The sequence below is a fragment of the Heptranchias perlo genome, chromosome 28 (assembly GCF_035084215.1).
Source record: "Heptranchias perlo isolate sHepPer1 chromosome 28, sHepPer1.hap1, whole genome shotgun sequence".
Lineage (NCBI taxonomy): Eukaryota > Metazoa > Chordata > Chondrichthyes > Hexanchiformes > Hexanchidae > Heptranchias > Heptranchias perlo.
The window spans coordinates 23,494,818-23,508,543 of NC_090352.1; the positions used below are offsets into that span (position 1 = coordinate 23,494,818).

Genomic DNA, 13,726 nt, shown 5'->3' on the forward strand with positions numbered 1-13,726 from the left:
GGGGAAACATCCTGGAATGGAAAGAGTTAAAGGAAATCTACCTGCACCTGTGCTATAAAAATTCCAGAGACGCGTGACGACAAGACTTAAGTCAAAGTATTTTGTGTCACACAAATCAATGAAATAAGACACACTTACTTTTCCTGGACCCAAGATCCCTGTCCTCCACAGCATGAGGTTATTGATCTATTCTTATTACGAAGCCCCACTCTTTACCCTTCTTTCTGATCTGTAAATGTAGTTGCCACCCTCACACTACCTTAGGAATACAGACTTGAAGTGGTGATACATTGTTTACCTCTTTAGCTACATCATCTGGGCACATACTCCTCAGGTAGTCCAGTAAGGTTTTTCATTTTGAGAGCTTCATCCACCATCTCTATATAACTATTAATTACACTTTTCATTTCAAGTGTAAATGGATCAAAATCTTTCTGCCTCAGACCAGATCGTTTGAAGTTTCCATCCTTTTGCGTTTCGACGCATAACAGTCTGTCATCTGACACGGCAACATTCAGGAACTCCACCATGCGCTTCAGCTGCTGCAAGAGGTTACTCTTTAAGTCTTCATAGTGAACTACTAGCACTCGATCGCAATATTTCAACCAATCCAAAGTATGGGAGGCCCACCAGGAAGCATAAGTGTTCACAAATTCTGGCCATTCTGCAGAATAAAAAGTATTCAGTATTTACACATATCAGAATAAGGAGCTGCAAAGTCCCTTCATCGATTTACTTAACCCAGACTGCAAACCTATCAGTAGCTGCCAGTGAAATCTACAACTTTTTTCTCCAATGGGTCAGCTGCTTATGCAATGCCTACCGTGAACTGAACCATACAGACCAGGAAGTGCCAAGTACAATCCCACAACCAGTGCTGAATTAGTTCGTCTCAGCTGGGGTGGTTTTAATGTTGCTACAGTTGGCCTCAGCTCTCCATTGCTAAGGAAAGGAAAAATTCACCTTGGTTCCTGCCTCTAACTGCCAGCCATTTACTCCTGCAAGACCTAAGGTTCAACCTATTATTTTATCAATCAGCAAAACTGCTTACTTCTGTCTTTGCAGCAGTGTCTGCCTATTCCCTGCCTCAACTCCCCACTGCTATTGAAACCGCATCAATGTTTTCATCACCTCTGGACTCAACGGGCCTTAAATCCTGGGCTCTGCTCCATAGAAGGGCAGGACTTCCAGCCATCTATTAACCCCCACCCCTGGCTCCATTCCAATTCCCAGGGTCAGAGTCACTTGTACAAAAGGTTGGGAGCCTGTGCCAGTTCCAGTGTTCCCAGGGTGTCCACCCTACAGGAGCAAGGAATTTCCCAGCAGCACCTTTCCTTTCTGTGGGTCATTCCACTCGAAGAACTCCAGAAATTTTAACAGGAAGTACTGATTTTAAAGTTGCCACTTTTCCAATGGTAACAGATCGCTCTGTAATCAACTGCCTTTTGGAAACTGGCATTTGCAGCTTTTCATTGCCACCAGGATCGGATCCTGGCATGCAAATATCCTTGCATTATGCAGCTGTACTTCACATGGGGCACTGGAGGCAGAACTGGTGGGATTTGGGATGGATAATCTCATCCCTGCACAGAGGGTATGAATGCAAGAAAAACTGAATTTCCCAACATGAGAAAAAAGAAATGGAGACCCAGCTGAACTGGGTCCTGCCCCAAACTCTGGCCTGTCCATCCAGGCCCAGGAGTTTTGGGGCCCTATTTTCTAATGTTCTACTTAACAATCTCTGACCTCCACCTCCACAAAATTCAACTCTGAAGCTCTGTCACCTGCGCCCTGTCTGAACTCTGGCTCCCTGTTCCATCCCACCGTGTATCAAATTTAAGATCCTTGTCTTCATCTATTAATCTCTGTATGTCCTCCCCACCCTACTTCTGCAAACTTCTACAGCTTTATGTCCCTTGATGTACCCACTGGTCCTTTAACCCTGGCCTTCTGTACACCTTCCATTCCTTCCCTCCACAATCAGAGATACAGCCTTCAGCCATTTCAGCTACATCTCTTGAACTCCCTCCTTATATCCATCTAATACTCTTTTTCTCTCTGTACCTTTAAAAGTCTGCATGGAGGGTGGGCCTGAAAATTAATTTCTCTGACCAAGTCTACGGTCAACTCTCTTAACTCCCTCACAAAGACGCTGTGTCCTTTCCTCCCTTCCTCTGTGAAGCATCTTGGGACATTAAAGGCGCTGTATAAATGCAAGTTGTTGTCGTAAGAGTGGGTCAGAGTGACTCCCCTCAGAGTTTCCTTCACTCACTTTGGGAAGTACTTAACCTTCACATGGTGCTTGGGAACTCACCAAGTGGAAAGTCACAGGCAGAAACTGGCATCTAACCATTTCAGGCGCAGGACATCAATGCACCTATAAACACTGCCACTATACAAAAAACCTATCAACATGAATTGGCGATCACTGACATGACAAACATCACATTTAACCATGCTGGATATTGCCCTCCATGTTGTTTTGCTGAAAGCCATTCAATTGTTCGATGTGCCATTTTACCTTTACTCTTCCAGTGGCGTTCCGATGCATACCCCAGATGACCAGCACGCTTTCTATTAAACTCCGCCATCAAAGCCTTGTAAGGGTTTCTGATCAACAAGATGGCCGCATCAAATATTTCTATTTCTCTTTTCCCACTCTCATGAGTTTTAATACAGATAGTCCGGCCACTTTTCCAGTAGTCCTTTTCCCCTTTGAAACCTGACAGAAGGAAACAGAAATTACCAATGCCAATTGACTGTGCAACAGCACCTTTACATATGCTATCCTGTGAAATTATGCACAGCTTATTCAAAGGAAAGCTGAGGTTTTGATTTCTTTGGTTTCAGTCCTAATGCTGCCATAACAGCTTCTTAGACATAACAGTTGCCAATACCCTTATGAATGACATTGTTGCTGTAGTGAATCTATTTTGACTACTGCATGTGATCAACCCTAACCGTATGTCTACTGGGCATTATTCATTTTGTGATACAATGCCGAGTGCATCCAGATTTCATAATTTTTTTTTTAAATCAATAGGCTGCAAGAAATAAGGAGATTAAATAATTATACCAAAGATAACTAAAAATACCAGTTTGTAAGAAGACAAGGTACTTGCTTAGTTTAGAAACATATAGACACACAGAATGGCTAGCTAAATTCACATTGCTTTATTGGTACATGAGTCAGGTCCAATTTCAAATCATATAGTTATCTGTTAATATATTTTACTGCAAATGTTCAAACAAATAAGATGCTGAATGTGTCTTAAACAATTGACATTCTCAGGGATTGACTAAAATCTGTATTGTCAGATGTAACTCCAAATAGAAGTGCTACATCTGTAATGTTGAGGCTTTTGTTATCTAGGGGACAATAATGTAGTCTATCAGAAGGCGCACTTTGATCTAGATGTAAGTTTAAGCAAAATGCTTTCTGAGCAGAGTAAAATCAACCTTTTACCAGAACCATCATACCATACAAATAAATGAATAAATTTGCACTGCTTATTCTATTAGTTTTACATAGAAGGTCAGATTTCATATTAATTTGTAATTGAAGTTCACATGAAATATGCCATTGAAAATCTGGATTTTATTTCACATTTCTCTAAACCGTTAATCAAATAAAATTTATCACTGCCTCCGCACAACTATACATAATCATACGATACAGATTCTTCAGAAACATAATTGATTGGGTCTACAGAATCTGGTGAACAATTAAAAGCTGTAAATGTAATTTTCGAAAATGTTATTTTCCCCATGAGCACTAAGGCAGTTGGCTCTTTAAAGCTACAACTTTCCCATGTAGTTCTTACATGTAGTTGTTAGATAAATAGTAAGGCAAAGAATAACACATACCCTTGTTATAAAGGGTCCCATCAAAATAATAGCTTCCTGTGTAGAATCCGGTACCATGTTCTATCAAGTGCCGTGCCCATGTATTTCCAGCACCTGGAAAGCTGGAGAGAGCAACCATTACCTTCGTTTTTGTAGGCAGAAACTTCCTATCTGTACATCTGGTGTCTAGAAAAGAAGTGGAGCTCTATGAAATCTCTTATGGTTCAGTATTTCCCCCCTGATATAGTTACATTGCAGACAGGACTATAAGTCAATTGGATTGGACATTTTTGGTATATTTTGAGGAAAAAAAAACTTTTCATTGAATTTGGATCCAATTTAGATGATTTGGATGAAAATAACCTTTCAAGTAAATTGTATTGCATGTATGTGGTGGGGTATTTTATCATATTTATTTATTTCTGAAAATATATAACGCCATAAGAGCAAATTGTGCAGTTCCGTATTCTGTCGATCTGGGGTGAAAGGAAATTACTAAATGATTTTTTTTTCTTTTGGTTAAAGATTGAATTGTTTCAATGTTTGTAGTGGTCTCTCTGATGGTCTTAGATGCTATTCCACTGTGGTATTCAATTGTCATTGATCGACCCATGACAACTCATTTCTATTCCAGTCTAGCGAGGGTTTCTCTTCTGAACCTTTCTGCAGTTTGTTTTGGGGTTTGTTTCTCTCTGAACCTGGTTTGAAATTTGGATTTTCAACTCGGATAACTGCCGTTTTGGGATTTAGGATCCAGAGTTAGAAATAAAGTGACTGCTCATTCCTACTGCTTTGTCTGTAGATCCTCCATCGAATAAAAAAGAATAGTCAATGCCTATCTGAGATTTACTAAACAGCTCATTTTTAAAGAGAACGTGCCCTCCTGATTCTCATTTGTTTTCTCCATTGTTCACATTTCCATAAGCATTCCTGTTTATGCTAATTTTAGTGCAAAAATAAATGTGAGTAAAAAGTGCTGATGGACTATTCATCATGATTAATGTTCGTGTGAAGATTCCTATCCCTCCAAAAATGGATTTATGAATATTAATGGAAAGTAAGTAAAATGTTTACACTTTGTTAATTTTGAACTCATGTTGCTTTCTGCAGGTGAATTGAAAAATGAACATTTTACTCCTGATCAGACCTGAGATTACTGAGTTTAATGAAGAGAAAGATTTGAAAGCATCACCACAACAGGTAATAATAATGAACAGCACATGATATTGTTGAAGATAGTCGAGCGATCATGAAAAGTTTCCTGCACCAAATTGGGGAATTGAGGATAGACAGGTCAATTGAAGGATGAGATTGTCAGGTCGTGTCCTTCAATCAGCCTGTCGCTCCTCAATTTCCTGCTACACTACACAGAACCGTTCATTATTGTTATTTTATCAGCCTTCAGATTTTGATGGAAAATCTTATTCCCCCTTTGGTTTCTTGGCTGCTTAATTTCCATCATTGCTTCCATCTGTCAACAGCATCAGGGACTATGCACTCACTGCCGCAGTAGGGGCTTGTCATGCAAGAGCACCCACAATTGTGCCAAAGTATCCTCTTATCACATTTGAAACTGCGGTGCTCAGACAATCAGAACAGTGCACTTGGCCAGGGCATGATTGAATATGCAATACTTTCATCCAAAGATTAAACTGCAATAGATTGGATTAAAATGAACATTTTGTAAAGGAGAAGGAGGTTCTAATTAATTCCCACTAGATATCTTTTTGAGACATTTTATCCCTCTGCACATATGTGCTGCTCAGAAAAGAAAGAACAACACAGAATAGATCATCTACAGCATATTTAAATTCAGAATCAAAATTCAAAGTAATTTGAAATCAGTCCCATTGGGACCATTGCAGATTAGTGTGTTGGGGATTTGGTGCATGTCCTGACGAGGGCGGCAATGTGTTGTCTTTCATGCAGTTTCTGGAGTATCATGTTGTATGCAGACTGAGAAATGTCCTCTTCAAACCCAACTACACAGATTGCTGGTGTGTGGACCGTGCTTAAGTGTGTCTTAAGGTGGATTTTCTGTCTAGGTATGCCATGTGCATGCCAGTTGGTCAGCATTCAACACATAAAAATAAGGTAGTAAGTGGCACACAACATGAATTGCACATTAACAAATATAATAATTGTGAATAACAATCACAAATTGCACCTAAAACAGGAATAAATGCTAAGATGAAGGTATCATCGTAATTTCCCCCAATTTCTCAATTTACTCATCCTCTCCTGAAGACACTAACAGGAAACCTGTACACCATTCAGGGGCCATTAAGTGATCCCAGGCAGTGAGTTATGGCATAGGGTCAAATCACAGCCCAGTCTGACCTTGCCCTCACATACAAGCACTTTCCAACAAGGATCACCAAACAGCAATCATGAGAAGGAATACTTATTGTTTATTGCCCACTCCCTAGTCCAGGAAAGCTGAGGTCAACTGAAGTGCCCTTGCCATACCCTGGCTGAGATAGAAACATTGAAATATTTCAGGAGGAGGCTATTCAGCCTTCTTGCTGGTGCTAAATGTAGGTCCCTCCCTGAGGCTGATACTATACGGATCCACTAGTTCAGCACAGATAAGGATTTGAACCTTGGCCCTTCCTCACCAGAACTATTTATTCTATTTTTTAAAACAATCCAGAGTGAGACATAGTGATCTCTACATTAATCAGCTTCCAAATCCAGAGATGAACGTTTTAAAATTACAGTATGTTTACTGCTCTTTTGTGGTCTGAATTTTCCTTAAAGTATGTGTTGAACTGCAGCAAATTAATACAATCCTGTATGGACTCAAATTATTATTTTCTTCCTATTTCATTTTACTTCTATAGCTAACTCATAGATAGACCCACTTATAAAGCATTAAAAAGGGGATGGGCTGTATTTTGGGTAAGACATTGACCTTTCACTTAACTGACCATTTTAAATTCAGCATAAATTATTAGGTGAAAAGCTCTTCTGTCTTCCGCCTGTGAGGGTGCCACATGAAATGAGTTTGAGCAGAGTCAATCTAAAACCTAGTGAGCATCAGTCCACAACACAAAATTGCCCCTAATTTGGCATTAAATGTTTAATCTTACTCAGAGAGGTCAAAGGATGACTGCTATGAGGAATGGAAATGTTATTTGTTCATGGGATGTGGGCGTCGCTGGCAAGGCCAGCATTTATTGCCCATTCCTAATTGCCCTTGAGAAGGTGGTGGTGAGCCGCCTTCTTGAACAGCTGCAGTCCATGTGGTGACGGTTCTCCCACAGTGCTGTTAGGAGGGAGCTCCAGGATTTTGACCCAGCGACGATGAAGGAACGGCGATATATTTCCAAATCGGGATGGTGTGTGACTTGGAGGGGAACGTGCAGGTGGTGTTGTTCCCATGTGCCTGCTGCCCTTGTCCTTCTAGGTGGTAGAGGTCACAGGTTTGGGAAGTGCTGTCGAAGAAGCCTTGAGCGAGTTGCTGCAGTGCATCCTGTGGATGGTACACACTGCAGCCACGGTGCGCCGGTGGTGAAGGGAGTGAATGTTTAGGGTGGTGGATGGGGTGCCAATCAAGAGAGCTGCTTTGTCCTGGATGGTGTCGAGCTTCTTGAGTGTTGTTGGAGCTGCACTCATCCAGGCAAGTGGATAATATTCCATCACACTCCTGACTTGTGCCTTGTAGATGGTGGAAAGGCTTTGGGGAGTCAGGAGGTGAGTCACTCACTGCAGAATACCCAGCCTCTGACCTGCTCTTGTAGCCACGGTATTTATGTGGCTGGTCCAGTTAAGTGTGTAATATATCCCACTGGTGCAGTAAGTGGACGCTATCAACCTTAAAACAAAACAAAATGGCAGAGGAGGGCGAGGTGTGAAAAGAGAAGAGTGAGGGGTGACATGATAGACGTCTTTAAGATTATGAAAGGGTTTGATAGGGTAGAAATAGAGAAGGTGTTTCCACTTGTGGGGGAGACCAAAACTGGGGCTCATAAATATAAGACAGGCACTAATAAATCCAATAGTGAATTTGGGAGAAACTTCTTTACCCAGAGAATGGTTAGAATGTGGAACTCACTACTGCATGGAATAGTTGAGGTGACTGGTATAGATGCATTTAAGGGGAAGCTAGATAAACACATGAGAAGAAAGCAATAGAAGGATATGCTGATAGGGTTAGGTGAAGAAGGGTGGCAGGAGGCTCGTGTGGAGCATAAACACTGGCATAGACCTGTTGGGCCAAATGGCCTGTTCTTGTGCTGTACGTTCTTTGTAATTCTATGTAATTCTTCTGAGCTTGGGGCTGAGGAACATTATTGGTGGTCCTTAAATCTGTACATAAAATCAGTACTATATCTGACCTCAGAGCCCTTGATGACAACACTTAGTACTCATATTGGTAAGTGTCCCCATTCCCCAGCATTAACATTGCTTAAGAATTCACATGCACAAACAAAAAAAAATAATGAAAAAAAACATTTAAAGAAGAATCAGTGCCTGGGTACAAATCTATTAGTTGAATTTATGAATCTTACTGGAACATAAATAAATTACATTCAGGCGTCAATTCAACATGCTATTGTTAAGCCACAGAATGTGATGTTCCGGTTTTACCTTGAACAGGAGTCTGATAGATAACACAATAATTTTCATCGCCCAAGAACTCTGCTGTAGTGTCACTTGACAGTTTTCCACAAAGCTGGTCGTTCGCAATGTCATGAAGTGTGAAGTGAGTTGTGGCAAATCCACAGTAACATTCTGTCCTCCTGATGACAACGAGGGGAAACTCCTGTCATGGAAAATTATATAAAATTGTGACATGAGCCCCTGAATCTCTTCTTAAGTTACTACTCACTGTGTTGATCTGTCTGTATTGTCAACTGAGGAAGAGTGTTCTTCCTTCTTTTGCTGACTGTGCACTATAAACAGATCACTTTAGTTGCACAGCACAGATTTCCTTAGTTTAAAAAAATATTGGTACACTGTGCACTTTTTAGACCCTAGCTTTCAAAGTTGATAAGATTCCTTACACTCAGTATATTGCATGCATGTTTTATTTAATGCCAACTATATACATATACATGCTGACTGAATTTAAATTCCGAAGATATATTATACTCTTTTGCTACAAACTTTGATGAAATATTTAATCTCATGAAAACCATATTTCACAACACATTTGCCTTTAAGCACAATAATATTTTTGTACTTTAAGAGAATATTAATACAATGAAACAGCCTAAAAATGATTGTTGCCGATATTGGTGGACAATTGCTTAATGTTCTTGCATGAAATTCCTCTGTCTGCGAGATCCCCGATCCCTGCAGGATCCCTAATATGTTGTGTTAAGAAGTAGCCTCATTCCACATTTACTAGTCCTGATTCAGTTGCCACACTTCTGTTAGAGGTTTCCCAGTTAGTACTGAATTTAATTGAAGTTGTCCATTGTTATACCATTCTTATCTCATTGTATAAAATACTGTCATCTTCCTTTTACCAGCCCTGGGGAAATCTATGGCTGAGCCTATGCCAGACCACTAAGAACTTCACTCATTCAATGAAGAATGTCAGAAAGCTGGTTTACTACCTGGTTCCAGCATTTGCCAGTCCTCTGCCTAACAGCAAACATGTCCAGTGGTCATACTAAATATGTAGCATTTTTAATGCTTAAGAACCTCTTACTAACCCTAGCAGCACTTCAACTATTAAAATGTACATGGACTGAATTCACTAGGGTTGGCCACAAACATTTTTTGGCAGGTTTAATGTTTAAGGAACATGGATGAACAACACAACCTTGAATGTGCACAGAGATATTGAAGTGGAAATATGGCACAATGGGCATGAGAGGCCAGTAAGAATGTATTTGTCTCCAAGTAGGATGGTATTCACACCTTCCAGCAGTATCTGGATTGCAATCAGGAGGAGGAACCTTGAGTGACTTTTCTTTCCTTATCTCAGTAGCACAGAGACCAACTGTAGCTCCCCATCCTACTGCCAACCCATCTGAGATAGAAGAAGAAAGACTTGCATTTATATAGTTTCAAAAGTACTTCATTGGCTGTAAAGTACAGCTAATGAAGTACTTTTGAAACGTAGTCGCTGCTGTAATGTAGGAAATGCAGCAGCCTATTTGCACACAACATTGTCCCACAAACAACAATGCGATAATGACCAGATTATCTGTTCTTCTTTAGTGATGTTGGTTGAGGTATAAATATTGGTCAGGACTCCGGGGATAACTACCCTGCTCTTGTTCAAAATAGTGCCATAGGATCTTTTACGTCCACCTGAAAGAGCAGATAGGGCCTCGGTTTAAAGTCTCATCCAAAAGACGGCACACCTGTGACATTCCCTCAGTACTGCAATGAAGTGTCAGCCTAGGTTTTGTGCTCAAGTCTTTGGAGTGGGACTGTGAACCCATAACCTTCTGACTCAGAGGTGAGAGTGCTACCGACTGAGCCACAGCTGACACTTGATAAGAGATCCGTTGCCACGGCGCAGACTTTATGGTCTGTACGCCTCTGTTACTCACTGTCTTTACCGTCTAAATCATGAAGCAACCCCATAATGTTCACTATTTAATGCCTTCATGTGCTTTCTGCAGAATTGTCAGCAGCAGTATTTGCAAGCAAAAAAAACCCCAAGGTTGAAAGCATTCATCCTAAGAAATTCAGCTGACCTCAGGCCACAATTGCAATCAAACATTTACTTTGACCCTAGTGCCAACAGATAAGAAATTGCTGAGGCGGGACCACAGATTCTCACAGTAATAGGGTGGAATTTCCAGCAAGATATCAATGTTTCATCCCAGACTAATTGCAATGAAAGGAACCTAGAAATGGAATAAATTACCTTGGTTACCCCTTGATTTTTTTTAACTACAAATTATTTTTGAAAATGTATAGGTTTTGCAACGCATTTCAAATGGGCAAAACAAAAATCATTTAACTCCTTATTCAAGGTGTCCTTCAAAAAGTAAGAAAGGAATAGAATTGGCCGTCTGAGATCCACAACTGGTTCATAGCAGGTAAGACTAGATTTAATTTCCTCAGCACCTCTACTTACATTTTATATCAATCCCCGATACTGATGGCTCATTGCTATGAAGGGAGTGAGAACATAAACATGACCAGTATTCTGGCACCTACAGCACTGCTAATGGGATTTTGATTCCTCTCTTTATGCCAAAGCTCAGAGGTGCTGCAGATACTCTCAAAATGCAGCAAAATCCTACCAACCCCAATGTAAAAGCCCTATGATTTACTTGTGTAGGTCTTGCAGCTTGGATAGGATAGTCACCCACCTCCCATTTAGACAACATTCTCTGGCAGTTTCTAAAATGAAAATTGAATGTAAAACGTATCTTTTTTTTAAAATGAAAGTCTATTTTATCCCCACTTGTTTCTGTGTCTCATCATGTGGAGACACTAACTGTCGAGGTTTTTGATAAATATTAATCATCAGGAAAGTCAGCATCAAAACTCAAGCCATGACCCCATGTCTTTTCTCTGTCCCTGTCTTGCCCTGTCTAGTCTTGCACCTGGAAAAAGGGGGTTAAGGGCAGCAATGTTACAAAGATGGGAACTTAGTCGCTACTTTTAGTGATTTGTGTATCTGTACCCCTAGATCCCTTTGCTTCTCTATCTCATCCAAGCAGTATGTGGCCTCCTTATTCTTCCTACCAAAATGCACCACCTCACACTTATCTATATTGAAATTCATTTACCAATTGCAAGCCCATTCTGCAAGTTTAACGTCTTCTTGCATTTTGACGCATTCTTCCTTTGAATTAACTACAGCCCCCAATTTGGTGTCGTCGAAGAGGTAGGTTTTAAGCAGTGTCTTAAAGGAGGAGAGAGAAGTAGAGAGGCAAAGAAGTTTGGGGAGGGAATTCCAGAGCTTGGGGCTGAGACAGCTGAAGGCACGGCCGCCAATGGTGAAGCGAAAGAAGTGGGGGGTGCAAAAGAGACCAGAGTTGGAGGAACACAGAGTTCTCAGAGGGTTGTAGGGCTGGAGGAGGTTACAGAGATAGGGAGAGGTGAGGCCATAGAGGGATTTAAACATGAAGATAAGAATTTTAAAATCGAGGCGTTGGTGGACTGGGTGCCAATGTAAATCAGCGAGCACAATGTATAATACAATGAATAATATCTCTATTGCAGAAGAGCAGGTTAAAATCGTAGCCAGTGGGATCGTTGGGGGATGTTGGCAGGTGAGCCCCACGAGTGATTTTAACTGTCCGTTCACCCGATTTCTACCGGGTGGGCAGGGTTAAAATCTCTCCTATGGTCTCAATTACCTTCTTAATGGGAGGCATAGAAAAGCAGTTAACTCCCATGATGTTCACTGTGTGTACCTGGCAGGACCCTGTGGCATTAAAGTTGAGGGCATTATCGACCTTCCCTGATATTGGCAGTGCGGTGCAGATGACTGACTATCCCTGCAGATTTGTGTGGACCAGGTGGCACACCTCACAGGTCTCCCCGCTGAGCCTTGTCCTGCACTGCTGTCCCATCAGGCCCACATAACTGCCTCTGCTGCAGTAGATCTGCTGCCTGGTGATAGCTTGTTCTGCGAGTCAAATACTCCCATTCTCTCGGAACTGGGTTATGCCCTTCTCCTGAACTTGCTGTATCATGGGGTAGCTGGTAATTGCTGCTGCACCCATGCTGTGATTTAGAAAGTTACTTTGTATCATTCACTTCTGTCACTGCTGCGGTTAGTTGATATTAAATCTGAAAGACAACCATCTTACACCTTTAATTAACTAAAATGCTAATAAGTAGATTCAATAATCATTATACTAATGTCACATCCACTGTCAGCTTTTCAATTTTTGTATTGTTGGCCAGGGACTGCAGAAACTACTGAGTTTATTCCGAACTGCTGACACACAGGCAAAAGCAACTTTTGAACTGAAGTAACCTGAGTTCAGTCGCTGGCCTGAGCTGGCTGGAACCGGTTTGAATTAGCTAAATTTTGTGAAAGACAAAGGAGATGTGATAAGACACAAGTCCTTATTTAGAAAAGGAGTAATGAGGTAATGCTACCTAAGTCCTTGGGACAGAGCCAATGAGGAGAAGACACGGACTAGGCAAGCAAGCCTAAACCAACGGGAGAGAGAGACAGCACAGCTTGAAGAGATAAGATTCGGAATAAGAATGAAGAATCTCGGGCGTGGAGCCAGCGAAGACTCCGGAGACCAATCATCGCGGAAGTGGAAGAACCTACGTCAGGGACGTAGAGACGACGTCGAAAGAGAGAAAGAACGGAACGCCTGGCCAGCTTCATCTCTCCTTTTCGGGTAATAGCCTTTTTATTCTGTGACCACTCAGGGAGTGTCAGAGAAACCTAGTGGGTGTGCGTTTAGATCCTAGTTTGGGTAAGCTATATGTTTATGATCTAACGATGCGAATAAAGCGAATTGAGAGTTAAGAGAGAATTGACTCTTCTCCTCTTTGTACTAAGCCAATAACCGTAACCGGTGACCTCCGGTCAACAGTATTTAATGAACAGATTATCCCTGTTTTTCTTGACTGCAGCTGCCTTTGTGTACCATAATACAGCTTTACATTTGTTTCAGCTCTCAGATTGTAAGTCATGTCCATTCTGTGCTTACTGGGTTCTTATATTGAATAATATGTTCAGGCCACCATTTCATTGAAATAAAGAATTCTCACAATCCAAAAAAGTGCTGAAATAAAAACCAAAAAGACTCCACTGCAAATGCACAGTAGGTCTGTCAGCATCTGTAAAGAGAGACAACAGGTTAAGGTTTCGGATGAAGGGCCTTCATCAGAAGTGACTTTCCAGCATTTGCATTTTTTTTCTTTTTACTTGTACTGAAAAAGCACTCTTGTTTTCAAAGGGTTAATCTTTTGCTGATCGAGGTACATA

General features: G+C 41.1%; 1 protein-coding gene across 1 annotated transcript in view; it reads right to left on the minus strand.

Annotated features, from left to right (window-relative positions):
* Positions 1-311: 311 nt before the first annotated feature.
* LOC137299268 (sialate:O-sulfotransferase 1-like) overlaps positions 312-13,726 on the minus strand; it is a 55,100-nt gene continuing 41,685 nt past the window's right edge. Inside the window, exons 5-8 of the mRNA XM_067967932.1 lie at positions 8,440-8,614; positions 3,868-4,032; positions 2,522-2,722; positions 312-664 (exon numbers count right to left, since the gene is read on the minus strand). Coding sequence (XP_067824033.1) covers positions 312-664; positions 2,522-2,722; positions 3,868-4,032; positions 8,440-8,614 — 894 coding nt within the window. The remainder of the gene's footprint in view (positions 665-2,521; positions 2,723-3,867; positions 4,033-8,439; positions 8,615-13,726) is intronic.